Source organism: Fukomys damarensis, unplaced genomic scaffold (assembly GCF_012274545.1).
Source record: "Fukomys damarensis isolate Sample0158 unplaced genomic scaffold, DMR_v1.0_HiC HiC_scaffold_16, whole genome shotgun sequence".
Lineage (NCBI taxonomy): Eukaryota > Metazoa > Chordata > Mammalia > Rodentia > Bathyergidae > Fukomys > Fukomys damarensis.
Genome location: NW_022900928.1, coordinates 118,178,998 through 118,206,864, shown reverse-complemented (window position 1 = coordinate 118,206,864; position 27,867 = coordinate 118,178,998). Strand labels below are relative to the sequence as shown.

The 27,867-nt window shown below is 50.3% G+C and overlaps 1 protein-coding gene across 3 annotated transcripts in view; it reads right to left on the bottom strand.

Moving 5' to 3' along the window:
• Window positions 1–9,333: 9,333 nt before the first annotated feature.
• Window positions 9,334–27,867, bottom strand: part of Pnkd (PNKD metallo-beta-lactamase domain containing) — a 72,968-nt gene continuing 54,434 nt past the window's right edge. For 2 of the 3 annotated variants that reach the window (XM_010611925.3, XM_010611926.3), the window contains exons 3-10: window positions 14,625–14,740; window positions 14,409–14,521; window positions 13,799–13,857; window positions 13,086–13,178; window positions 12,693–12,856; window positions 11,967–12,053; window positions 10,977–11,092; window positions 9,334–10,783 (exon numbers count right to left, since the gene is read on the bottom strand). In XM_010611925.3, coding sequence (XP_010610227.1) covers window positions 10,610–10,783; window positions 10,977–11,092; window positions 11,967–12,053; window positions 12,693–12,856; window positions 13,086–13,178; window positions 13,799–13,857; window positions 14,409–14,521; window positions 14,625–14,740 — 922 coding nt within the window. In that variant the 3' untranslated portion in view covers window positions 9,334–10,609. Of the gene's footprint in view, window positions 10,784–10,976; window positions 11,093–11,966; window positions 12,054–12,692; window positions 12,857–13,085; window positions 13,179–13,798; window positions 13,858–14,408; window positions 14,522–14,624; window positions 14,741–27,436; window positions 27,723–27,867 lie in introns of those variants that run through there. The other variant, XM_010611924.2, reaches the window with a different exon arrangement.

The window sequence follows — 27,867 nt, the reverse complement described above, 5'->3', positions numbered from 1 at the left end:
AGGCCCTGAGACATGGTTGCTTGCCTGTAGGTCCAGGTCTGCAGGTGAAGAGGTCGCACAAAAAGCTCCCAAGCTGCTGGTGCATTCAATGAGTGACACCTGAGACTTTATGGGGCCATTTTAGATCTACCTTAACCATCCAGATTAGGCAAGTCTGTGGGTAGAGAGTCATTAGTGGTTGAGTGGTATGGGGTGTGGAGGCAAAGTGACGTCAGGCGGGCATGGGGTTTCTCTTTAGGGTAAGGGAAATGTTCTAAACTCAGACTGTGGTGATGACCACAAAGCTGTTTGTACTAAAATCCATGGAGCTGTATGCTTTAAAATAATGAATTTTGTGTTACTCTTCTAGGATAGTTTCTTTAGAAATGGCTCACCAATCAGAGGTGTTCCAGGTTCTTCTTGTTTTGAACAAAGAATTGGATGAGACAAGCTGATAATGGTGCCGAAGAGTTTATTTGAAAAGCGTGAGGGAAATGAGTGTGGAAGAAGCCAGCTCTGCAGGGCGAACTTGGGCTGACCAAAGACAAAAAGAAATACGGCCAGGGCTACCCTGCGAAGCCACTCAAGAGAGCAGCTTTCCATGATGCCAGTCCTTTTATGCAGTCCACATCCGGTGGGAGCTTGTGAGTAGTTCCATACAGGGGTCCTCGCATTGCCCTGGGATCTTGTGGTTGACAGGTCCCACTCATTTACCCAGCCAGCTTTGCCACACCTTGTCTCCTGTATCATTATCTGAATCATATTCCAGTAAAGCTGTTCATAAAAAATATACAGGGTTTAAGGAATATCTAAAAAGAAATAGTGAACCCTAATGCTGTCATAATATGAAGTATGTAAATTTTAGCAGAATCCTTTTGATGATTAGGACAGCTTAAAAGTAGTAAATTGTGATCCATTTTCTCTTTTCTGGGTGAGGTGGGGGTTAAAATGGTCTCCCTATGTATTTCAGACTGACCTTGAACTCACTGTGTAGCCCACCCAGACAGGGTTTAGACTCCCTGTGAGCCTCCTGCCCCAGCCTACTGAGTGCTGGGATTACAAGTGTGCACCACCAGGCCCAGCTAGAGGTTCTTTAAGGGGAATGTCCTCAAAACTGTCCTCTCCCTTTCCCCTCTCCTCCCCTGCTGCTGTCCTGGACTGCTGACTCCCCTCAACCTCTTCAGGGGTCAACTCACCCCATCTGTTTACCACTTTTCACACTGGTAGGTCAGGCCCTTCTAGCTGCATAGGGCTCCTGCCTGCCTGTCCCCTCCCACCCCCCAAGCTCCCCACCTTCTGGGAGCTCTTGTTGTCCACCCTCTACCTCTCCTCCTCCCCAGAACCCCTTCTCCTTGGTGCTGGCTATCTCCGGCTGACTGCTATGGTTGGAAACAATTTGGCAAGGTAGCTCTCAGAAGAACTGACATCTGGGCTGCTATTTATTTTTTAAATATTTGTGATGCTTGGGCTTGAACCCAGGGCCTTGTGCCTGCTAGGCAGCAGTTTACTATTTTGAACTCTCTGGAAAGAACTATGGAGGGGTGTGGTGATGCTCCAAAGCCAGGCCAAGCACATAAGGAGTAGGTAGACAGCTGGCTCTGTGGGGATTCGAGGGAGCTCACTATATGCTGAGCTCTGTGGGGAATTACCTGAGTCCATCCATGCACTGAGCTTCTCAGGTAGCTACCATTCTCATTCCCATTTGGTAGATAAGAAAGTCAGGCACAGAAAGGTTAAGTCACTTGCCTAAAGGCACCCAGTCCATAAATGAAGCCCCCCCCAGTGCGGGGGATCAAAACCAGGGACTTCTGAAAGCTAGGCAAGCTCTCTATCACTGAGCTACGTACCCATCCCTTTTTAGTTCCAGATGAGATCTTGCTGATCCATTCAACTGACTGGGCGGGCCTCAAAAGTTGCTCTTGTCTTGTTTCAGCCTCCTGAGTAGGTAGGGTTACAACTGTGCACCTCCGGTTCCCCCACCCCACCCCAGTCTCTGGAACCAGACTGAGAGCCTTTATACTAAGCTAAATCCACAACTCATAAGAACAATTTTTTTTTTAATTTTGAGACAGGGTCTCTCTAAGTTGCTAAATTACCCTGGCTGTGCTCAAATTTGTGATCCTCCCACTTCAGCCTCCCAGAGTGTTGGAATTATAGGAAAGTATCACCATGCCCAGGCTTTGAGTCTTGGTTCTTAAAACACTTCCTTTGAAGTGTTTCCTTTTCTTTTAAGCAAACATTTATTGTTACATTTTAGATATACATAATGATAACATTCATCACAGGGAATTTGTACCTGTACATGATATATCTTGCTTCTTATGTTTCTTATTCCTCCTCCCTCCTTTCAAACCCTCTTTCCCTCCTTATTTACAAAAGCTTTGTTTCCATTTTTTCCACCTATTCTCTTTTTTCTGTGTCCCTTCTTTCCTTCCCCCTCCCCACTTCTGTGGATTCTCCCTCTCCCTCTCCCTCTGGTACCAGGGTTGGGACTCAGGACCTTGTGCTTGCTAGGCAGGCACAGTGCCACTGAGCTCATCCTTGGCTCCTTCCCCTTCTCATTTGAACATTTTCTTCCCACTTCCCAATATCTATTATGTATTTTGGTCCTTATTTCCACTTTTTGTTTCTCACACCAGAGAAACAATGCAGTATTTAAATGTGTGTGTCTGATTTATTTCACTTGAGTGTGGTCTCAAAGTGCATCTATTGAGCTAAAAATGTCTCAGTTTATCCTTCTTTATGGGAGAGTAGTACTCCATTGTATTAAAAAAGGCCAAATCTTTATCCATTTGTCAGTTGATGAGCATTTGGGCTATTCCCAAGATTTAGTGTGAATATGTTGCTGTGGTGTGATGCTTTTAATTCTTTCAGAAAAATATGAAGAAGGGGGATAGTTAGGTCAAATGGAACGTCTAGTTTTAGTTTTTTGAGGAATCTCTGATTCCACAGTAGTTGCACCAGTCTACACTCCCATCAATAATGAAGAAGTGTTTCTTTTTCCTCACAGCCCTACCAACATTTTTCAGTCTGGTTTTTTTTTGGGGGGGGGTTGGAGAATTGAGACCATTTATGTTGATGATTATAACTGATATGTATTGACTTATTCTTATCATATTGCTTTCCTGTTGTTGGATCCCCTTTTTTCCGCCTTCTGTTTACTTGCCTGGTAGATTTATTATGTTGGGGTTCATGGAGTTGTAGTCCTTATTATCTCTTTCTAGAATGTCCTTCAGAACATTTCAAAGTGCTGGTTTTGTGGTCATGAATTTCTTGCAGGTGTTCTTTGTTATGGAAGTACCCCATTTCTCTATCAATTTTGAAAGATAGTTTTGTGGGATACATCAGTGTGGGTTGGAAGTTCTTTTGTGGGGGGCTTGAAATACTTCATTCCCGGCTTTCCTTGACTTGAGGGTTTGTGATGAGAAGTCTGCTGTGATTCTGATGGTCTTTCCTTTATAGGTGATTTGTTTCTTTCCTCTAATAGCCTTTATTATTCTGTTCTTGTGTTGAATTTCAGGAATCTTGACTATTATGTGTTTTGGTATAACTTTTTAAAAATGTTTTTACCATGGCTAATTGGAGTTCTATATGTCTTACTTATCTGTATGTGAAATTCTTTTTCCCTTCTTGGGGAGTTTTCTGCCATTACTTCTGTGAACATATTTTTTATGTCACTTGAGCTATCTCTTGCTTTTTTCATTGACTCCAATCTTAGGTTCTCTTTTTTTTTTTTTTTTTTTTTTTTTTTTTTGGTATCAGGGATCAAATTCAGGACCTTGCACTTGTGAGGCAGGCAGCAGAATTATGTTATTTTTTTTCTTCACATCATTTAGCAACTGTTGGATTGATTATTCTTGAACCCTTGCTATTTTTTTTTTATTGAGTTTATTGGTACATTTAGGGGTACAGTACAGTTACATTCATTGTTGGGATCATGTACCTTTACATGGCAAGTCTTGATTCTCATTTTTTTCCCCTTACCTCTGCCCTCCCTTCACCCCCTCCTCCCCTCCCCATCTACAAACACTTTATTTTCATCTTTTCATTCTCTCACATTTTTTTCTTTTCCCTTTTTGTTCTTCCCCTACGTATCACACCTTCCCTACACCTTTAGCTCCTTTCCTCCCATTTCTAAAGGTCAGTAATCTTATTAGAATCTTATGCATTGTTGCAGAATATTCACACCAGGGAAACTATTCGGTATTTACACATGTGGGACTTATTTATTTCACTTAGGAGTATATCTTCAATATGTATCCATTTTCCTATGAATGAATCTATTCTCTCGCTCTTTATGGCTGAGTAATATTCCATTTTATAGAAAAACCACAAATGTTTCATGATAGCTAGCCACAATCCTGTCTTCTATAGCTGATATTCTGAACTCACATTAGATCATTCTACTGTCTATACTTTCAATAGAATATTTAATCTCCTGGATATCTGTTTGAATCTTTTTCATGGATTCTATTGCTTTCCCATGCTGGCATTCATGGTTTCCATCATTTTCCTAAGCACCTCTATTTTTTTTTAATCTGTATCTGCTGTAGAGTCACTAACCAGGTCTTTCATTATGGTCAGCATCTCTGTAGTCATCTGAGAAACTTTTGCTTTGATATTTTGTGGAGCCTCATTCATCTGCTCTGTTACTTCTGCTTTTACCACTTCAGAATGCAGATGGGTAAGTTTCTAATTGTTCCACCTCACTGCCCCCTGGGTTTGCCCTTTTTTTTTTTTTTTTTTTTTTTTTTTGGTGCAGGGATTGAACTTTGGTCATTGCAATTGCAAGACAGGTGGCAAAACCACCGAGCTAAATCCCTGGCCCCCTGGTTTTGACTTTGGGGTTGCATCTTGCTTAAGGGTCATCTCATTTTCAATTTTTTCTTTTTAGTTTAACTCCTGGGTTGATGCTTGTAAATTGTCTATGGCAAGTGGCTTTATTGTTAATATTTAGAACTCTTAAGAAATGACTACTTCTCAGAGATATCTTCTAGGTGTAGCTGGATTTTGGGTTTTGAGTCTGTTGCAAGATCCTACCTCTTAAATTTGTTGCAGATGGGAATTTGCTGCCTGTTTGACGTATCCCCTGGTTCTTTGGCTCTGGCCTATATTACCTTTAGGCAATCTCAGGCTTGTTATACCAGTAAGGACAACTAGGTTAGAACAACTAGGTTACCTTGACTAAAGTAGTACAATCAGCAATAAGAGTAGTATCAAACACAGCTTAGAAAGTGACAAACTGTGGTAACCATTAATTTGCCACCTTTAGCCCTATGAGCTAGATTTATGATTATATAACAAAATCTAAAACAAACCAGAAAATGGTATACAGTAAATATGCCTTCAGTATGGTGATTTTACCCTCAGGGGAAAAATTTAAAAGAGGATGGGGGGAAAAATAGAGAAATAGAAGTAGAGGAAGAAATTAGAAGCAAGGCTAGAACAAAGGAATATTAGGCAAACTTTGGGAAACTGGTGAAGAAGAGATAGGAGGGAAAGAGAAGGAAGAAATAAAAACAGAACAGAATGGAACTACAACAAGAAAACTAGAAATAATACTCACATTTATGTAAAAACAAGAACAAACAAGACAAACCAAAAGAAAACAAGAAAAGAAGAAAATAAGAGGGGAAAAAGCCCTCTTCAAGGCCGGGTGTGGTGGTGCACACCTGTAATCCCAGCACTAAGGAGGCTGAGGCAGGAGGATTGATGTGAGTTCGAGACCACCTTGGGCTTCATAGTGAGTTCCAGGTCAGTCTCAACTCTACATAGTGAGACCCTGTCTCACCGCCCCCCAAAAAAAAGAAAAGAAAAAAATCCTCTTCAGGGCATCTCTGCTGTCACTAGTAGACAAAGTGGACAGACAAGAGTCCATATCTGTGTTGATTAAACCCCAACAATCCAGTTATAGATTTATGGCAAGGTAGTGGATAATCCCAGCAAGCCTGTTCTGAAGCTCAGGCTGGTTTCTGGCTACCAGGCTGGGACCCATTTTGTTTAGCCTGCAACAACTTGAACTTGGTTCTGCCTCACCCTAATGGAGCCAGCCTGCAGCTGCTCTGAGTTCTGGCTTAGTTGGCCCCTCTTCAAGATGATTACCAGTCAATTGCCCTCTCCTGGGGTACATCTGAACCTGCATACTCACCAGCCACCGCCGTCTGTTGTGTCCACTGCTCCATTCCACTGATGAATTTCTCCGTGGGGACCTCTGGGGTCTCCAGTAGTCACTGTGCATGCTCAGGTTCAGGCCACCCTCCCCTCACATTGAGTCAGGGCTCAGGGGAAAAGTACTGCTTGCTACCTTCTTGTTCTTTGTTGAAGTCTCTCTCTTCACTCTATCTCTGGGCTTCAATTCTTGCTTCAGATCCTTGCTAGGTCCCAGGAACCCACTTCCCTCCTTCTTCTCATCCTCACTTTGCTATATTCCAGCTTCTGTACACCGAATTTCAGAGAGGCTGTTTCCCTGCTATTCACCACTCCACCATCTTCCTAGCCCCATGTTTATTAATAATGGTCAGAGCAATGAGAGGCTGCTGTTTCTAGCTGAAATCTACTATGTATATATCTCTTTTAGTTCTGACAACTTTAGAATGAAACTCAGGGACAGAGTCTCTGCCTGGAGTTATCTGTCCATTCAGAGGTGGAGTTGACCTTTGTAGCCAGACCAGTCCAACCTCTTTCTTTCTACCACTTGGTCCTGCCTTTTGCTTGAGTCTGGTGCTCATGAACCATCAGAATAAGGTTCCTACTTTCAAAGGCTCCATCTGAGCTGGGCATGGTGGTGCATGCCTATAACCCCAGCACTGAGGAAAGCTGAAGCAGGAGGACTGCAAGCTCAGATCTCACCAGAGCAATTTAGTGATCTCAAAAAATGAAAAGGAAAAAAAAAATCAAAAAAATGAAAAGGGTTGGGGGAGTATTGCTTAGTGTGAAGGCACTGGGTTCAATCCCCAAACAAAAAGCTTCCATCTGTGGTTGGAGATTTGAATGACTAAGGGCACCCCCAGTACACACATGCTCACACGCACATGCACACTCAGGACTTCCATGTTTATTTCTTCAACTGCCCTGTTCTGTTTTTCCCTGGCATGCTTAAGACTGCCTAATTGATCTCCCCCCTTCTTTGCTACACTAAAAAACAAACAGCCTGAGATTCAGGGCAGGAAAAATGCAAACATGAGCTGCTTGCTGGTTATTTTTAAAACACATAGTATACAAATACTCTGAGGCCATGTGTTCACCTTCATTTCTTCTCTATAATTAATCAGAGCACCAGAAATCTGATGTAGCATTTTTCAAAGTGGCTTCATGTGTCTTTTCCCATCTGACCCTCCTAATAGCCTGAGTTTACTGTCTTGCATCCTTTTTGGTATCAGGCCCCCATACCTTTGTTGACCCCTCGCCCCAACTTCAGTTCAGTGTGGTTCAGCTGGGACTGATACAGCCTTTTCAGGTGTGGTCATATGATCCACCCCAGCCAATCAGAGAAGCCCATTCCCTTAACTTCTATGATTGGTTTAGAGTTGGGCATAGGCAAGACCAGGTCCAGTGAAAATCCTGGAACGATTGGAGGCTCTGCTAGGTTTGAAGAACCAGTACCCTGTAGGGCTGGAATTTCTAGAGACCATCTTTCCACCATAAGGAGAAAGCCTGACAGAGAATAGTACCAACAGAGAAGAAAGCAGAGATGAATGAAGGTATCCCTGGATCCACCCATGCCTGAAGATGCACTTCATACTTCTCAATTTCACAGCTGTCTATACAACCTGTCATGAGGCTGTCCATTTCAGACTTTCTTTTTGGTTTAACCTACATTGGGTTGCGTATTTGTCACTTGTACATGTAAGGGGTCTGACTCATTGTTTTCCTTTCCACTGGAACATGAAAAAACAGGACAAGGAAATGACTTGCTCAAGGTCACTCAGATGCTGGGTGACAGAGCTGGGATAAAACCCCAGGCCTCTAAGGCTGAAGACACCCACTACCCTACAAGCAAAACCATGGTTTGTTCATTACTGGGAAGTGCCAGTTCAGAAGAGGCATAGGCTCAACCATGATTCAGGACAGATGGTCCAGGTGCCCTAGGAAAGTGCTTCACCAGCCAAGAGAACTGTCACCCAGTGCTCCTTGAATCTGCGCATACCCAGAGTGACCTATACAGTACAGGGTCTGGTCCTTGGGCTCAACCACCCAAGACAGCCGTGATCTGGACAAGCACAGAGCACACAAAGCCCCCGTTCCTTAGGACAGTGAAGACCACAGTCTGTCGCTAACTCCAGGCCAGGTGCAGCCCCGACTCAGGCCTCCGGGGGCCAGTGCCAAGGCCTCTGGCCTGAGGTTTGGAGTGAACCTTGGAGGAGAAGCTGAACTGTGGCCAGGGATTTTAATTGCCCTAGGCTCAGCCCAAGGAAGTAGGGCACTAAACCAGTGCACCCTGCTCTCCAGCCACGTGGGGCCAGCTTCAGTTCTGCCACAGCCAGGTGTCATCTTCACTTCATATTTCCCTAGTCCAATAAATCTTTAATCATTTTCATGAACTAAAAATTGTTGTCACGCATAAGCACCAACTCTCAAAATAGATACTACAAAAACAGAATACTACTGTAAAACTAGAGCCAGGTGCTGAATTAAAGTGCAGATCTGGAATCCAGCCTTTTCTTTTTACAGAGGTGTCAGAGAAAGGCTAAAGCCAAGGTCGTGCCCTTGAAGTGTCCTTCATGCTGTCTGTGACCATGCACAGCCACTCCCACCCCCTTGGCCAGCAATGCACCTGTGCAGCTCTGCTTTGGAAAACACCGAAGAAAGCAAGCTGCAAACCTTCAACAGATGCACAGGGCAGCAGAAGGAATGTGTTCAGGGCATTCCTGACCAAAGCTCTTAAAGTGCAAGTAACCCCAAGCTACAGGAGCTGGAGCAAGGCAGGCAAACAGTGAGAAGGTTCTCTGATGTTTGCACTTCTGCAGCAGGACAGACAAACCATTGAGTGATCAGACCTTGGTTAAATCATTCATTCATTCAACATTTATTGAGCGCCTACTGTGTGCCAGGCACCGTGCTAGGCGCAGAAATACAGAGATGCATAAGATACAGTCCATGCCCTTAAGGATTCACAGTCTAGAAGGGGAGACAAACATGTAAACAAGTAAAATATGTGTGATAAGTGCCACAAGAGAGAAGCATTTACAAAGTGCAGAGGTAGCCTGGAGGGGAGAGGCAGGGGTGCCTTCCTAGGGAGGGGCCAGGAGAGATGAGTGGGTGTTTGCCAGGCAGACCAGGTAGAGGAGCAGGGAAGGCATTCTGGCCTGAGGAACAGCATGAGCGAAGGCACAGAGGCGAGAGTCTGCATGTCTTGGGGCAGGAAGGATAACTAGTCTGGTGGTATTGCTAGAGTGGGCTCCAGGGACTAAGGCTGGAGAGGCCAGGTGAAGAGGGGAAACTGAGGACGGGGGCATCTTGGGAGGCTCCGACACAGGAAGAGAAGGCGCCGGCTGACCCATGTGTGTCTGCCTGGGGACCGAGGGTTCTTCACCGCGGCCCCACAGGGACCTGAACCCAGGACCAGGGGAGAAGCAGACCTGGAGGAGGGGTGAGCAGAGGGGAAGGGTCCAGGCCTGCTGCACAGAGCCTCCTCCTTCAGCCAGGATGGGGCCGCGGATGCGATGGGAAATCATGGGAATGAGTGTTCTTGGCGAACTGCAAAGGGCCAAGTGAATGTCAGGGCTAGAAAATAAATCACTAACTCAAAGAAGAAAGCGGTCAAGGATAAAGCAAGAGGGATTAAGTAAGATAGAAGGCAGCAGGCAGAAATTCCTAAGAACAAAGGCTAAAGTGAGGAAAGTGCATCAGCTGAGGTGTCCTGTGGCTCTCTCTCCCCTGGGAAGGAGGCCCTTGTGGCCAGGGCAGGGGCAGAGGTCAGCGGTCAGGCTCAGGCCAGATGTATAGGGTGAGCGGGTGCCTTTGAGCCTGCCCGGCTCTAGATCCCTGTGTCTGGGTCTCAGCTGGAGGCAGAGGTTTCCTTGGCAACCAGGACACACCCCCTTCTAGACTGTAGGGGAGCCACAGAGGCAGAGGATGACCAGAGCCCGACTTCCAGCCCTTTGGGGTCTTAGGAATGGCTCTGTCTGAAAATGCCTTGGCAGGGCAGGGTGGGGCAGGAAGCTTGGGGAGGAGGGGCAGGGACCTAGTCATCTGTCTGGCTGCCCTCTGACTGCTTTCCCAAGACCCCAACTGTGGCTGGGGAAGGTGGAAAATGGACTCAACCTGGCATGGCTTCTGCTGCCCTGGGTGTCAGGGCTACAGCAAAAATGAGGTCTCCCAGGCAGGGAAGTCACAGCAGCCTCCCTGTTTGTGCCGCTGTCCCACAAGTGGGGGAAGGGACGAGGGGACCCTCAAAGTTAGCAGGGTCCAGAGATATCACAGTGCCTGTCCTTTCCTCTCACTTGTGATGACCCAGCCTCACCTGTGGGGTCTCATCGCCTGGTCCTTCCCCTCCCCCTGATCAGGTGGTGGGTGCATGATGCCAGTGAGTGCTGATGAAGGAGGTTGCGGAGGTGGCGAGGAGGACAGTGAGGTGTGGGCGATGGGTGGCCTCCCCACCGTGGGGGTGGGCTGGGCTGGGCTGGGGGCTTCACTTGCTCTTGTGCATGTCCTTGAGCCGGCGGAGTTCCTCTAAGAGCTGGGCCCGGGAGCAGCTGTCATCCCCGGTGGGGTCTGGGCCAGGTCCTAGAGCCTCCTGCAGCGCCAGGCAGTGGGTCCTCAGGAACGGGTTGTAGGAGCGCTCCTCTCCCAGGGTGGACGGGCACTGCAGGGGAGAAGCATTGGGTGGGTGGACAGACCCAACGTAGGGAAGCCTGCCCTGGCTCCAACCTGCCCTCCTGGGTCTGGGAGTGTGGACGTGAGCAGATCGAGCTCTGGGCAGTACCCAGACCTGGGTGGGCAGAGGTGGTCCTGGCTGCGCCCAGTGCCCATGTGTCCCAGGTCCCCAGGCCCCGCACCGTGCTCTTGCGCTCCATCCGCTGCCTCTGCACCCACTGCATTTTCCTCTCCCTGGCCAGGTTCTCAGGCTCCACCACTCCTGCAAAGCCGAGGTTCTCCTCTGCGTACTCATGACCTAGCCACAGCCATGGGGTGGGGAGGTGGGGCAGAGAGAGAGAGATCAGCGCAGGGTCAGAGGAAGTCCTCCTCACCTCCCAGCCCAGGCCTAGGGACACCCACAACCAGGGAGAGAGGCAGGGCTTCCCGGGAAACCCAGCCACCTGGAGGTGCTTTTCTAGCTGCTGTACAAGGACGCCAAAGAAAGGCAGGGAGGCAGAGGTGTTCGGTTGGACCTGGACCCAGGAGGCCACCATGCTAGCCCTGACTTTGGTCAAGTCATGGCACCTCTGCAAGCCAGGTTTCTAATCTGACAAATGGAGAAACAATAAGTCATTTGGGTATAGACGTCACTGCTGTGTTCCCAGTGCCTAGAGAAGAGCCTGGTACCTGTCAAGTGCACTTAGAGAGTCTGGTGAATGAATGAATATATGTTCTGATGATTAAGTCAGATATCTCAGTTGTTTTTAGAAACTGTAAGACATGGGGGCCGAGGGTGTGGCTCAGCAGTAGAGAGCTTGCCCTGCACGCACAAGGCCCTGGGTTTGATCCCGAGTACCACAAAAATAACAACAAAAAGCCCCTCTGCTGTTTTTATAAACTACAAGGCATTGGATACATGCAGAGTGGATTTCCTGCAAAACTACTTTCTGTCCTGGGCTCTGGCTGTAAGACACCTCTCCAGATGCTTGGGTCCTGCAGGGCTCCTATGAGGCTCCCCCTGGCTGGCTGGTGGGGACAGTGGTATGAGAAGTTTGGCTCCCAGAGCCAGTACTGTGCTCTCAAGAAGGGAGCCTCTTTGAGACGGAGCCAGTCCCTTCTGGGCCAGGGCCTGAGAGAGCCTGATGCTAGGTGGAGTATGGGGCTGGGGAGAAGGGAGAAGGGTGCCTCACCAGGCCACAGCAGGGTGTCATCCTCCAGCCCCAGTACAGTGTCCAGCGAGCTCAGCATGGTCTCTGCTGTGCCCTCAAAGGTCCTGCCTGGGAGGTAGATAAGGGTGCAAAGATGACTCAGGATGGCACAGGGCACATGGAGAAGGATGTGGACCAGCTCGGGCACCTCTGGCCAGCCTCTAGCCCTTCACCCGTGCCCCTGCTTGCTCATCCCTGGCATCTACTCCCTCCTTCACACTGGGAGCTGAGCCCACTCAGTCACCCTGAGCAAGCCAGGCAGATGGGTGTCTGAACGGACAGGGGCTGTGGGGCTTTAGGCTGAGCTCCAGCAGCCCAGCTCCAGGGTGTAGGGCTGCTCTTTTCCATACAGTGGCTCTGCCTGGGTGTCCTCTGGGACTCAGGATCCTCCTTCACCCTCAGGATCTCCTTTCCCTGAGGGTCCTCGGCTTTCCACACCTAGTCCTATCAGTTACCGTCTGGGACCAGGCACCACCCAGAGGAAACGGGGACTCCCCACCCTGTCCTGTCTTTGCTCAGCTACAGGACCCATCTCTTCTGTCCATCTGGTGGGATGTCTTAAGGATATAAAAACAATAATCAGGTGACACAAATAGGAGTGACTGCCAGGGTGACATCCATGCTGAAACCAACGCTTTCATGTGTGTTGTGGGACTTCAGCTGCCCTGGCCTCTGTGCCCCCCACTGCCCTCTTTTGGGGAAACTCACCACAGCCAGAGAGGAAGAGCAGGTCTCCTGAGAAGAGGCAAGAGGGACCCCTGTAGGGCTCCCCATCCAACAGGTAGACCAGATGGCCTTGGGTGTGGCCTGGGGTGGCCAGGGCCCGGATCTGGAGTCGTCCCACACTGACCACATCTTGATGACACAGGGGGCTGGGGGCGAAGTAACAGCTGCTATCTGTACCCACCCCAGGCCCCAGGGGTGAATGACTTAAAGGAGGATGGGTTTCTATGCCAGGTAGAAGTAACCCATGCCCAGGTTCTCAGATCCAAATCCTCCCCTTCATGTGGGTTCTCTAAGGAAAGGCATCAGCAAAGACGTGGCTGCTGGTGCCCTAAAATACTTAGCTGAAGGCCCTTCCATCCCCAGGCAGGGACTTACTGGGTGAGGTAGGGAATGCCATCCTGAGGGCTCCCATACACCCGACAGTCCCGGTGCCGCCGGCTGAGGTCACGGTTCCCTCCACTGTGGTCCCTGCAGGATGGGAGAGATAAGCAGGGTTCTCACAGGTGAGGGGCAACTGTACCTCAGCCTCCCTCTTAACCACAGCACCTGTAGCCTGAGCTCAAGCTGTTTTCCTCCCCCAAATGCTACCCCCACAGCTAGCCATCCTCACCCCAATAACCTTCACTCAGCCGATGCTGAGTGATCTTTGTGGACTCAGCCATGGTCACCATCCACGAATTCTCCCCAGTGGGTTTGGTCACTGGCACCACTGCCTGGCACCCCCCATCCCCTGTACCCTGTGCCACCTGCCACCTAAACGTAACTTAGAACTCTGGTGCAGGGCTGTCTGACCTGGTAGACTTGGTGGGACACAGCACAAGTTTTGCCCATGCCCATTGTACAGCAGGTGTCAATGACAGCCTGGCCTCCTTGGGGCTTCAGAAGCTAGGTAACTGCCCCTTCCCCTGCCCCCTCTGCTGCGCCACAGGGACTTCATGTGGAAGGTGGGTCCCCACCCATCCTGACTTCCTGATGCCCAGCTCAGGTGGTCCTCTCTAGGCTCAGTCCTGGCACTGCCCCTTGCCAGGACAATGAGGCTTGAAAGATTGTCTGTCCCCCCAGTGAGTTACCCCCACCTGGCCCCTTACCAGTGCTTATGGGTGCAGAGAATGGCAACCAAGGTGACTCCCTCCTTCTCGATGGAAGCCTGTGGGAGGTGAGGGGGGAAGACACCTGCTGAGCTGAGAGCAGGGTGCAGAAACAGAAGCAGGGAGATGGGTGGGGTGCACGCAGATGGAGGGGGAGCAGGGAGTAAAAGGGGATGGAGCTGGAGAGGTGGGGATAAACAGGGAGACCCAGCCCAGGACTGCAGGGAGAGGGTGGGTAGGTGGGAAGGAGAGAGAGGCTCATGGAAGCATGGAAGGGCTGGCACAAACACGTGCGCACACACACACACACACACACACACACACACGAGAGGGCAGAGATCCAGGAACTGATGGAGCTCACGAAGGAAAGAAACCGACTCAAATCACAATCCTGGCCAGCACCCTAACCCCCTGGCTCTTCCCGCCCCCCAGTCCTGCCTCCCTTCTTCCTGCCCTACCCAGGGCACACACCTTCCCCATACTGTGTCCAGGAGGGCTATGTGTGCATGTGTGTGCGCGAATGCAGCGGCACACTTGGAGGGGGCACAGGGACCACAGTCAGTCCGTCTGCTACCTTCTGTAGCGGGGGTGACCACCCCTCTCCACTCACCTGCACAGCCCGAGGGTCTGAAGGGTCCACAGCCACAGCCAGCCGGGCCTGGGTGTCAATGATGAGGTAGCTGTAGTTGTCAGAGAGGACGGGGATGGGAAGCACCTTCACTCCTGGGGGACAGAGGCAGAGATGGGCGGGGGCAGGGGTGAGGGGTGGGAGCCCGGGAGTGGGGGAGCGGTGTGCAGGGTTGATGTGAGGGAACCTTGAGCTCACCGTTGAAGAGGCGGGGCTGGGTTTTGGAATGGCCTTTGGGGTAGCGATTCCGAGCCCTGCGCAGCTGCTGCCGGTAGAAGAGGTACCCGAGCCAGGTGCGCGTGTACAGGCTGTACCTAGAGGGTGAGGACGCGGTCAGCCCTGCTCCCGTCCCTTGACCAAACCTTAGCTCCCCACTCCTGAGACCCCACCATCGCGTATTAAATACCTGGTGTACACCTGCTTGGTTCCCAGGACGAGAGGGAGAACAAGACAGATGCCCCAGAGCTGCTCTATCAGGGGGAACCTGAACAGGCAACTTGCAGGAGAGTGAGATGTTTAACCAGTGCCTTATGTCCAGTTTTTTTTTTTTTTTTTTGAGGCAAGGTCTTGTTATGTAGTTCACGCTGACCCTGAACTCACTATGTAGCCCAGGCTGGGCTCAAACTCACTGTGATCCTCCTGCCTCAGCCTCCCCAGTACTGAGATTACAGGAGTAGACCACCACTTCCTGCTACATCTACTGTTCATAGGCTGCCTGTTTTTTGGTTTTTTTGTTTTTCCAAATCAGCTTCAGCCATCTATACTTTCATTTCTTCTTTTTCTTTCTTTTCTTATTTATTTATTTATTTATTTATTTATTTATTTATTTGTACTGGGGATTGAACTTGGAACCTTGTGCTTGCAAGGAAAATGGCAGAACCACTGAGCTAAATCCCTGACCCTTATACTTTCATTTCATCAGCAATATTTGTTTGTTTTTGTTTGTTTGTTTTTTGAGACAGGGTCTCACTATGTAGTTGAGACTGACCTGGAACTCACTATGTAGCCCAGGCTGGTCTCCAACTCACAGTGATCCTCCTGCCTCAGCCTCCCAAGTGCTGGAATTACAGGCGTGCACCACCACGCCCGGCTGTTGTCAGCAATATTTATTGAGCTCTGGCTGTTGGCCAGGCCCTGTGCAACAGTGACAAGGCATAATCCCTGTCCCCTTGAAGCTTCTATTCTCATGGAAGAAACAAGGCAATGCATATAATATGGTAAAAGCAGGAACAAGGTTAGAGAATGAAGGCTGAGACAAGAAAAGGAGAGACTGTGTAAGGAGGTGACATGTACAAGAAGTAAGGCAGCAGGCAGTGTGACCGTTTGGGGAAAGATTCGCCAAGTAGAAGGAAGGAAGGAGAAGTGGAACGAACACCTCCCCAGAGTGCTGGTGGGTGCACGCTCAATCCTGTGCTGTGCTGCAATAGGAAAGAGTTGGCCCAACAGATCTGGCCAGCGAGAGGGGACTGGATGGAACCTACATATCCATACACAGGCGCAAACATTAAATGTAGTAGATCTCCAAAGAGCACAGAGACTCTAAGAAAAATAAAATACTTGGGCCAGGCACGGTGGCACATTCCTGCAGTCCCAGCACCTGGGGAGGCTGAGGCAGGAGGATCACAAGTTTGAACCCAGCCTGGGCAATTTAATAAGACCCTGTCTCAAAAAAGGGCCAAGGATATACATAGTTCAGTGTGAAGGCCCTGAGTTTAATCCCCAGTACTACAAAAAAAGAAAAAAAAGAAAAAGAAAATATTTGTATGTATCTACATGGAAAAGACTCTGAGCCATCAAGAGAAGTTCTCGGTGATGAAAATACCAGTAGGTTTTTTGCTTTTTGTATTTTCTTATTATTTGGAAATGACTACGTAATGTGCTGGGGGAGGGAAGACAGACTCTAAGCCTGATGTTCGACAGTAAGATTATTCTCCCCCTCCCACCTCAAATCCCCCACTGTTGGACAATTAGGTTGGTTTTATTGTTTTTTTAATCAATCAGCATAAAAAATCACTACTTGAAAATCCAAAAAAAGAGACTGATTAAAAAATGAAAAATAAATTTATAAACTTGAGATTATACATTAAGATTATAAAACTGCTCCAAAGTGTACTCAGTGTATCCACTTGATCACTTGCAATACTAGGAGAGGGCAGACTACAGCAGACTGAGGAGGGTAGGAGAGGCAGGTGTCAAACAAGAGACACTGCTACCCTCTTGGGAGTCACATTCTTTCTGTCCTATTCCCCCAGCCAGTGTGGACTGAGTACATTGGTGCTGGCGAGCAGTGACTGAAATAGGCTGGGTTGCTGTCCTCCTGGCACCTCTTGTACTGGAGTGGGCAAATGAGCAGGCTACAAGATGTCTTGAAGGTCCTTAGCAAGGTCCCTGTTTCCTGGGATGGAGGAAACATCTGCTGCTGGTGCTGACTCCATGGTCCTGAGGCTGAGATGGTGCAGAGCTCCTAAAGGCAGAAGCCCACGGCATTTGGAGTAATCGTGGGGTGGGGGAGACCAGGGCCTGGCATCTCTGCTGGCACCTAGATTCCGTCCCGGCTCTAAGCTTCCTCCTGAGAGGTCTGAGCTTCTGTTCTCTTCTGCTGGTCTGAAGACACAAATAACACTGAGTTTCTAACATGCAGGAGCACAATCTAACACCTGGACACTCAGGGTAAGTCACCCGAGGGCGATGAGAAACGGTATTTGCATAGCCTCAAAGTATCTCCTGCACAAGATACTAATTAGTCAGCAGTGGAGAACCTGGCTGACTCCACCTGAAACCCGTGATCAAAGTTAATCTCTAGACTGGGGTTCAGCTCAGCGGAACACTGTGTGCCAGACACGCAAGGCCCTTGGGTCCATCCACAGCACCACACCCCAAAAAAATGACTCTCAGCAGTGACAATATATAGACATCATTTGCCTCTCAGAGTGAGGCACCATGGAGGGTGCTGCCTCATTTCTGTGATATCTGTGCCAAAAATGCACAACCATTGATGAAAGACCCCAGACAAACCCAGGTTGAAAGATATTCTGTAAGACATGTGGCTGGCACTCCAAATATGTCAACACCACGAATGACAGGCTGAGCGACTGGCCCAGGTGGGAGATGAGAAGACTAAATGCAACACAGGACCATGGATTGGATTCTAATTTTTTTGTTTGTTTGTTTTTTTGAGGCAGGGTCTCACTATGTAGTTGAGACTGACCTGGAACTCACTATGTAGCCCAGGCTGGTCTCGAACTCACAGTGATCCTCCTGTGTCAGCCTCCCGAGTGCTGGGATTACAGGTGTGTGCCACTACGCCCAGCTGGATTGGATTCTAGACCAGAAGAGGGACATCAGGGGACAGTTGACAAAGTGTGACTAAGGTCTGAGAGTAGTTAATAGTCTTGAATTGATGTTAATTGGTTGTTTTTTAACGTCTTATGAACAATGATAACATTCAGGAGAGCTAGGCCAGGGGTTTACAGGAATTCTTTGTGCTATTCTGCTGAGTCTGAAATTATTTCCAACAAAAATGTTAAAAATAAATAAATAAATAAAACCATCCTCTCCCCTGTGCCAGATGCCACTTTGCACCCACACCCCAGCCCTGTCCTGCCTTCATTTCTTCCTTCGTCGGCTCTGCAGCAGAATGGTCTGGACTTCCGTCACGGCCCAGCGGGGCCCCACTGCTCCGGGCCAGAGCCGTGGGTCTCACAGATAAGGTTCTTTACCCACAGCATGGCGGTGACCTGACACAGGCTGTGTGATGATGGAAAAAGCGAGATACCGGGAAAGCGCACAGTCAGCACCGCGTGGTGGAAAGAGTTTAGCAATTGCTGCTTCCTTCCCAAATTCAGCCAGGCATCTGCACTGCTGTCAGTACATGGCCGTTGCCTCTGGGAGGGACTTAGAAATGTCCTTGCCTGCCTCGTTGGACACTTAAATGTGTGCTTAGCTTTTGTTCCCTCAAGGGCAAGACTGTGCGGGCAGGAACCATGCTCTAAGAGGCTGTGCAACACGGCCCCCTCTCTTTTGCTCATTTTGTTTGGCAAATATTTATTGCCCTTGATGGACATGGTAGGTACAGCAGGATGGGACCCTGTCTTGCGCAGCTTATACTGTACAAAGAGGGCAGGGGCAACAGACATTAACCCAGAAACAAAGTCAGCGAACTGCCAGTTCACGTGAGCTGGCGTGGAGGAGCGGAGCTGGAAGGGAGAAGGCTGACTGTGGTCAGGGTGGCCAGGGACAGGCTCTTCTCTCCACAGTGACAGGAGCTGGAAGCGGAGATGGAGCCTGCAGGGTGCACACTCCTAGTCGGTGTGGTACCAGGGTCCAACAGGCAGGAATGAGAAGGCCTAGGGGTTGCTGGGAGGCCTCAGAGTCTCTTCAGGCTGGAGGGGCAGAGAATGCTGGAACAGGGTTCAGTGAGGCAGGCAGGGGCCAGGCCACTGATAGCCGAGAGTGTGTCCTCAGCAAGGAGGCACACGGTCTGGTTTCAGGGGCAGCTGGCTGGGCCACAGTGGAGTGGACACTGTGAAAGCAGCACGAGCAGAGGCAGACTGGAAGAACTGTGCCCTCCAGGTAAGGGAGGACAGAGCAGGGAAAAGCAGGGTTGAGGACCAGGGTGCTGGGGCCTCTCTGCAAGCCTGAGGCTTCTCTGATGATGACTTGCAGTGATTCACTGTGCTCCTGAGCTCCACTCCTGCTTCCTCGGCTGGTGTGGTTGGCCCTGGGCGTGTCCCAGTCCCAGGGTCAGCTCTTCCTGCTCCACCTCTCTGGGGGGAAGCCTGCTGTCCTCCCAGTCACACAGCCGGGACCCCTGTCTGGTCCCCTTCCTGGTACAAGCCACCCACACAGGACTCCTCCCAGTTCTGCCTTCCAGCTCCCCAGCATGGGCTCCCCAAGGGATAGGCCCTTAAATCCTGCACCCAGGCCTTAAGAGAGACTCCTGTTCCCAGTCCAAATTGCAAACCACAGGCAAAAACGTATAGCCCCAACGCACTGCATTTGACAGAGAGCCCTGCTCCTTGCTCAAAAGCCATCACTGGCTCCCAGTGCTTATGAGCGTCTGACTTGCAGCTGGGTCCTCTGTGAACTGAGACCAAAGCCAGACTCTGTTTCTTCCCATTCTGTGTGGCCCAAAGAAAACCCTGTGCCTCCCACAGTGGAGGGGTGGAAACCCCCTAAATATCCATTAACAGCAAAATAAACCATGACATACTCAGATCGGAAAACTATGCAGCCAGAAAAACAAATCATCTAACACAACAGGTCTCAACAGGTACTATGCTCAAACACATGGCATTAAGCTAAAAGACACAAGAAAACAATTGGACAACATTTATTTAATATGCTGAAGCATGCAGAAACCTTCATATCTACTCTTCCTAAAGCTGGATGTTCTGCATGCTTATAATTCCAGTATTTGGGAGGCTGAGGCAGGAGGATCACTGAAAGACTACACAGTGAGTTCAGGACCAGCCTAAACTATGTTGCAAACCCTATCTCAGAAACAAACAAAAAAACTACTATTCCAGAATGTAGACATACATAGTAAAATAAGGGCCAGAGGTATTGCTCAGTGGTAGAGAACTTGCCCAACATGCATGAAGCCTGGGTTTCATCCCTAGCATTGTTAGAAAATAAATTGCTTTTGCCAAGTGTGGTGGCACAGGCTTATAATAATCCCAGCAGGCTGAGGCAGGAGGATCATGAGCTCAAGGCCAGCCTGCCTGAGCTACACAGCAAGACCCTGTCTCAAAAAACAAACAAACAAAAAGCCAACCAACCAAACAAAAATAATAAGGGCAGCTGAAACTGGTCAACCTCGGCCAAGAGTACTCCCCCCAGCAGGGTGGTAGCCGGAGTGGGAGAAGCACAGGATTTCTACACTGTGATGTTTTATTTCTTAAATTGGGCAGAGCCTTTTACATTGTCTAGCCTTTTGAATGTCTAAACTTGTTATGCTTTTTTTTTTTTAACGGGGGATCGATTTCCGGACCTTGCACTTATGCTTATGGGGCAGGTGGAACCACTGAGTTAAATCCCTGACCCCTTTGTTATTAAAATTTAAAAACCACCCTGCGTGTTCCGGCAGCTCTCTGCCCAGAAAACCCTTCTTCCTTCTCTCCAGGCTTCCTCTCTACTTACTGGAATCCTGACCATCTCTCAGGGCTCAGCTGATAACCATCTCCTCAGCGTTGTGGCCCCTGAAAACGCCAGCAGAAACCCCTTCCTCCACTCCATCTGGAGTCCACCCTCCCCCCAAGCTGGGCCACCAAGGCAGAGGCCCATCCCTATCAGCTTTGATCACAGGGGCATGAAGAGTGCCTGGCCCAGGGCAGCGAATTCCACCTGCTCTTCCTGTGACTCCTCAAGGCTTCCTCCAGCTCTCCTAGAGATCCCAGCTCTGGCAGAGCACAGCAAGTGGCCCTCAAGAAAGGCCGGGGAGGGGCTGGGCATGCAGAAGTTACATTCACCCAGCCAGAATGTGGATCCCAGCCACACCGAGGCTGGCAGATCCTAGGAAACCCATGGGGGCGTCTTGCCTCACCTAAACCTTCTCCACCCTCTCCCTGCTGCCCCCGCAGACCTGGGCATGCAAGGTCCCATGCCAAACAGGTCACCTAGACCCAAGGGCATGGGTGGTGCTTCATTACTGGGGACAGAATCCCAACATTCCCTGTCCTGTGGTCTGCAGCAGGGCCTCAGAGCTGGGAGATAGGAGGAGTAGGTGGGGGCATCAGCAGGTAGGAGCACAGGACACGGAGACTGTAGCCAGGTCCCCAACCCTTGCTGTGTCCCATGCAGGTCACAGCCCCTATCTGGAGCTTGTTGCCTCATCTTTAATAACGATTACTGGCACCACAGCTTTTCTTGCCTCAGCCTGCAAGCCCTGTGCCAAGTGCCTCCTATTGATTACTTCAGGTCATTGTCCAGACAAGCTTGACGCGGTCCCAGTCCCTCCACTGCACCAACAAGGGAACAGGGGGGCAGAAGGGCCTCGCTCACAGCCACAGAGGAGTGTGGTGGGCGGAGTCACCCCTGCAGCCTGACTTGGAGTCCACTCAACCACTAAAATCCTCCCCAACCCCCAAATGAGAAGATGAGATGACTGCGTCTGAACTATTTTGGGGCCACCCCGACTCCTTTGCGGGGGCCTTTCCTGGGGAAAATGGTACATTGTGGTGGTTACAGTGACTTGGACACCCAGTACAGGATCTGGCCTCTGGACCTTCTCCCCGGACCAATTCATTACATATGCAGCATTGGGGCAGGGATCTGAGGGGTCACCGTATAAGATCCCTGAGTCAAGGACTCTTGAAGGCCCCCTTCAAATCTAAGTTCTGTGATTTCTAACCCTAGAGCTTGGAGGGTCCTTCTCCATCAGGAGCCAGATAATGAAGGGAATTTAAGAAAAAGGAATGGGGGCTAGAAGGGAAAATGTGGCAGTGAAGGAGTACCCCGAAGGAGCTGTGTGCTACTGTCAACTGCTACCACCCAGCAGGGATGACAATGCCTCTGTAAGGACCCCTGGTGCCCCCCCCCCGTTTCTCCACCCCCTTTCAGTATTGCAGTTTGACCCTAGGGGTGCTCTACCACTGAGCAACAATCCCATCCCTTTTTATTTATCTTAGTGTGCGTGTGTGTGTGTGTGTGTGTGTGTGTGTGTGTGTGTGTGTATTTCATTTTGTGTGAGACAGGTCTTGCTAAGTAGACCAGGCTGGCCTCCAACTTGTGGCAATCCTCCTGCCTCAGGCTCCCAAGTGCTAGAATTGCAGGTGTATGCTGCCAAGATCAGCTCTCTTTATTTTTTGAGACAGTGTCTTGCTAAGTTGTCCAGGTTGGCCTCAAACTTGTGATCCTCCTGCCTCAGCTTCCTGAGTAGCTGGGATTATAGGCATGTGCCGCCATGGCTGGCTGCCCCTGGCTTCTTGAGCCCTTGCCAGATACACAGCTTTTTTTTCCTCTGCACTAGATGCAAAAGGGAAGAACCCACTCCCCATACCTCAGTTTCCCGTTTTAAACTAAATGCCCCTCCCCACCAAGTTCACATGACTCACAACACCCTGGGATGAGAAGAGGGTTGACACTCTACCATGCGGGTTCCGGGAATGGTCAGCAAGCAGGGATTCAAGACAGAGCTTCTCAAGACAGGCCTTGACCACCATATCAGAATGACCCAGGGTGCCGATTAAACAAGATTCTGACCTTCAGCAGTTCTGGGGCCGGAACTACCCACCATGGCTTCACCGATAAGAAAATAGGGTTTCCTAATTGGTCCTTGGGGGCTCAGGTGCCGGGGGTGGGGGTGGGGGGGACGGGACACTGCAGCTGTCCCGGGCCTTCCCTGCAGGCCCCACTGTGGGGTTGCAGTGCACTCTCACTCCTTGCCCCACTGAACCACAGCCAGAGTGTTTCTCTGGTGTCTGAGGCTGTGTGGGACAGCTGAGGACAGCGAGACACAGCCCCAGGCCCTCCCTTGGCACACAGCAGAAAACACACAATGGAGCTCTTCTTCCTCCCCTCCTCCCGTGGCCTTTTACCATCTGAGCAGCCCTGGAAGGAGCCCCAGGGCTTCTAAGTGTCTGTCCCATCTGGAAGAGGGGCAAGAGGGGAGCAGCATAAAGTTCTGCCTCCAAAAGGAGAACCTGAAAGCCCTCTCTGTAGGGTCACCTCCCTGGCTTCCTCTCTCCTGGCCCCTAATCCGAGGAGGAGATGGGCAGCAGACTCCATTGCAACCCAACAAGCAAGCCCGGGTCAGTGAGGTGCTGGTCAGGGGGTGCTTCTGGCCAGGACCCAGCTCACCCAGGCTCTGCATCCAACCAGACGGGGCACCGTTAATGACACTAAATCTGGAATGGAATGTCTGCAGGCTGAGGGACCTGGAAGACCAGCAGGACAGTGTCTAACAGAGCCAGGGTCTGCTCAGGACCCTTAGCAACAGATAGCACCTCTCTGTTGTGCTTTCTTGAAACTAAGGGAACATGAGACAGCTGAACAGGCCCAATGGGGTGAGGGTTTCCTGCAGCTGTCAGCCCTGGGGATGGGTAGTGGGGGGTCAAGGTCACTTCCCCATGCCCACTGCAGGCTGCTGCACAGGAGTCTGGCCTGCATTGCACACCAGTCCCAGGACAGCTCCTCAGATGTCACAGCCTTCTCTTTTTTTTGTTTGTTGTTGTTGTTGTTGTTGTTTTTGAGACAGGGTCTCACTATGTAGTGAGACTGACCTGGAACTCACTATGTAGCTCAGGCTGGTCTGAACTCACAGTGATCCTCCTGCCTCAGCCTCCCGAGTGCTGGGATTACAGGTGTGTGCCACCACACCCGGCCTTTTTTGTTTGTTTGTTTGTTTTTGTGTCACAGCCTTCTCTAGAGGACACCCATGTGCACAGTGGCAGGAGGAACGTCTGCAGGACTTCCAGGCAGCATGGGGGTTACATGAAGAGGCCCTCTGCCCGCCCCTCCACTAAGCTCAATCCTAGCCCAGAAGCCTGGGTTGATTTCTGTCCTCCCAGGCCACCTGCCCACCAGAGACTAGGAATTGGTTTGTTTCCTCTGGCATTCCCCTTCTTTACCTCCACCTGATCCCAGGTAATCTGGATTCAGCCCAGCTCCCCGGGTCAGGTCTGTGGGACTCACCGGGGAGCCAGACTGTGTCTACCTGAGCCTGGGTCAGGCAAGAACACACTGGAGGTGCTAAGAGGGAAAACGGCAGCAGGACCCATGTGGGGACAGAGATGAACTGGGACTGAGGAAGCTGGGCTGGCTTCATGGGGCGTGGCACTTGGGCCAAAACATCCAGGCATTTAAATATTTACTAAGCCGGTCATGGTGGCACGCCTGTAATCCCAGCACTTGGGAGGCTGAGGCAGGAGAACTGCTGTGAGTTTGGGACCAGCCTGGGCTACATAGTGAGTTCCAGGTCAGTCACAACTACATAGTGAGACCCCATCTCAAAAAACCAAAAACAAAAAAAATTTTTTTTAATATTTACTAAGGTACTAGGCATTGTTCTGGAAGCTATGCTAGAGTAGCAAACCATTTCTTCCCCTGTGTGACCATATTCTGGTTGGAGGAGAAAAACAATAAACAGAGAGGCCAGTTGATATACAGTATGTCACATGGGGTAAGTACCATGAAGCTGGGAAGGGAGTGGAGGGTGCTCTTTTTTTTTTTCCGGGGATCGAACTCGGGTCCTTGTGCTTGCAAGGCAGGCGGCAGAACCACTGAGCTAAATCCCTGGACCTGGAGGGTGTTCTTCGTACTTAGGGAGCCAGAGGAAGGAAGGTAGCAAGGGGAAAGAAGTTTCAGTGGAAGTGACAAAAGGCACAGGAAGGGAGGCAGGACCATCTGGGGTGTCTGATGAAGAAAAGTAGAGTGGAGTATGATTGGGCTGGGGGCTGGGTGCCGAGGGCCTTAAGGCTTTCTTCAAATGGACTCTGGCTTCCTGAGAGGGACGAGGATCTGCTGGAGGGGTCTGAGCAGGGAAGCGACATGTTTCTGACTTAAATCTGAGTAGTTTCTCTCTGGCTGCTTTACAGAAAACACGTGGGACACAAAGGCAGAAAGAGTCGTTTCAGAGGCCAGGCCAGGCAGGGGCTGCTGGCGCAGGGTGGGTAGTGGTGATGGGGTAGGGAGAAGTGCAGACAGAGGCTCTCCTCAGGGCCCTGTACTGCCAGCCTTTCTACTACCACCAAGAAGGCAAAGGGGCAAAAGGGAAACCGAGGCACGAAGTGGGGGCACATATGGAAGAGTCCCACCCACCAGCCCCTGTTCCAAGCTCCTTAGATGTGCATACCCTTCTGCTCCTGGAAGCCTACTGGGTCCGGTTCCTGCCAGTTTGGATTCCGGTTTACATTCGCTCACGTGCGCCTTTCCCCTGCCCCTGGGGAACAGTGACCTCGTCCTGCTCCTGTCTGTGACCCCAGAGTCCTGACTGATGGCAGCTGGGGGTTACTGAATGCATGAAGGGATGCAGCATTTCCTGCTGGGCAGTGGGTATGACAGACTCAGAAGACAGGAGTGAAGGACGTAAGGAAGCTCCAAGAACTGGCCATGGCACATGCCCCTCTACTGCCCATCCCAGCTCGAGAAACTGCCACCATTTCCTGAGCACACACTTCAAGACAGGTTGCAGGCACTACTGCAGGGTTTCACTGGGTCCCCACAGGAGCCCTGGGAAGTGGGCACTATCACCACCTGATTTCACAGATGCAAACAACCCAGGAGCAGAAAGGGTGTCTGTCCAAGGTTACATGGATCCTGTGCACAGAGCCAGGAAGCAAAGCCATTTGTCCTGTGACCCTCATGCGACTCCTATGTGCTTAGCTGGCACACAAGCCCCAAATGCACGTGTCTAACTGCAGCTCAGCCCAGATCCAACGAGGCTGGGTCTAATTATTTCCATCCCAACACAACAGTGGTGATGTTTGAGGAAAGCCTTTTCTGAAACTGTCCAACACTCCACATCTGAAACTGTCATTATTATTAATGATAATAGGAACAATAGCTCCTCTCCTGGCTGCTATTTAGGGTTTCCAGGGTTGGCTCCCCTGAATCCTTTATTGGTGGCCCTCCCAGCACACCTTTGGGATGGGGGGGTGCCCATGTGCTCTCCCTCCCTTTCCTTCTTTCCTGTCCGCCTAGAGTCCCAGCACAGCATCAACACCTGCATATTCTCCACAAGTTTCCTGCCAGTATCCCCTCTCCTTGCCAGCAGCCAGCAGCCACTCCCCCAAGGGACTGGATCCATTGTTTCCCAGACCATAGAGGGGCAGGGTCTGGAATTCTGATTCCAGGCACACCCTCCTTTGCTCCATGAATTCGGGAAGTTGATTCCAAAGCAACCTTAAAATCCAGACAAAAGAAAGACTATAGAAATACTGAATTTTGAAGAAGCTCTTGAGAATTCCATATTCAGGGATTTAGAAACTCTCAGACCCAAGCTGTAGACATCCCCAAATTCTAATCCTCACAATTCTAATACAGTGATCACGGGCATTCTGATCAATCACAGGAATTCTGATTCCAGTTCCTCCTGGAGACTCCAATTTCCCACTTTCTCAGGCCTTTTTTTTTTTTGAGAGGGTCTCACTATGTAGCTCAGACTGGCCTTGAACTATGTTGCCCAGGCTGGCCTCAAACTTGCAATGGTCCTTCTGCCTCAGCCATCCAAGTGCTGGGGTTTATAGGTGTGCACCACCAGGCCTGGCAAACTGACAAATTTTGAAAGTAAAAGTAAATGTAAAGCACCTTCCCCAAATAGGGCTATAAAATTCCTAGAAATTTTGTGAGGAGAAATGTTTTCTTTAAAATTCCAGGCCAGTCCTTGTGGTGAATGTCTGTAATCCCAGCACTTGTCCCAAACAAAACAACCCAAAAAAGAATATATTAATATATTTTAAAATATTATTATTTTAATGCTACTTGCAGAATAACAACTTGGTTGCAGCATTCCTTTTTCTAAAATTCCCTTTTCAGCCCAGTAGGCTTTTAAGAAATCTCTACTAAGACTGAGTGTGGGTGAGATTGTAGGCCTGCAAGCTCTGGGGGTTCCTGGGGTGGCCTGGGGAGGGAGAAGTGGCTAATTGGCACAATATGTTCTCTGCAGCGCAGGAAATTCCCAGGTGTAGGCCCTTAGGGCAACATGGCTTGTGGCCAGGCCTCCCTACAATTCCCAGCCCCATCATCACTGTCCTTAAACTGGGGCTCCATGGTCTGCCTCATGGGACCCCTGGAAGTAGGAAGGGCACAGGAGCCCCCAGAAGCCTGTCTCCGGGCCCTCTCCTGCCTCCCCATGTCTGGCATGGCAGTGCAAGAGTTGTTATCCCTGTCAGGGCCCAGGCTGGAAGGGACAGAGGGAGGGGAGGGTCTGTTGAGGGAAATCCCTGTAAGGCAGTGAACTGGGGGATTTAGGCTGTTAGTCAGTTCAGATTTCACAGCCTGGGGTTTCCCGTACCGCGGTAGAGGATACAAGGAGAGGAGCTGGGGCTCCTGCTTGGGACAGAACAACCTACCTAGATAGGGGGAAGATGGGTGATGGGGAGCGGTGGGCAGGGATATGCGGAGGAGGGCTGTTTCCAAGCCAGAGACATGGTCTGAGGCGTCCATTCACCCCAGCACTTGCCAGCAGGGCCCGGGTCTGCAGACCCCAGCCCTGACCAGCCCGAGCCGGCTTTTGTACAGTGCAGTCCCCATTTGCCAGCTCCCCAAATTCCAGTCTCTCCAGACCTCCAATTCCTTTTCCTTCCTCAATCCCACGAACTCGGAGGCTTCTACGACCCATCTTCTGATCTCTCAGCTCTTACCGGGACCTTGCTGCCCCAGTGCAGTCCTGATATCCAGTCCAACCCTGTCCCCGCCTCCCTGTGCCCTCCCGCAGCGCGCCAGCCCAGCTGAGCCCGGACACTAACCCGATTCGGAAGAGCAGCCGCCGGCTGAGCGTCAT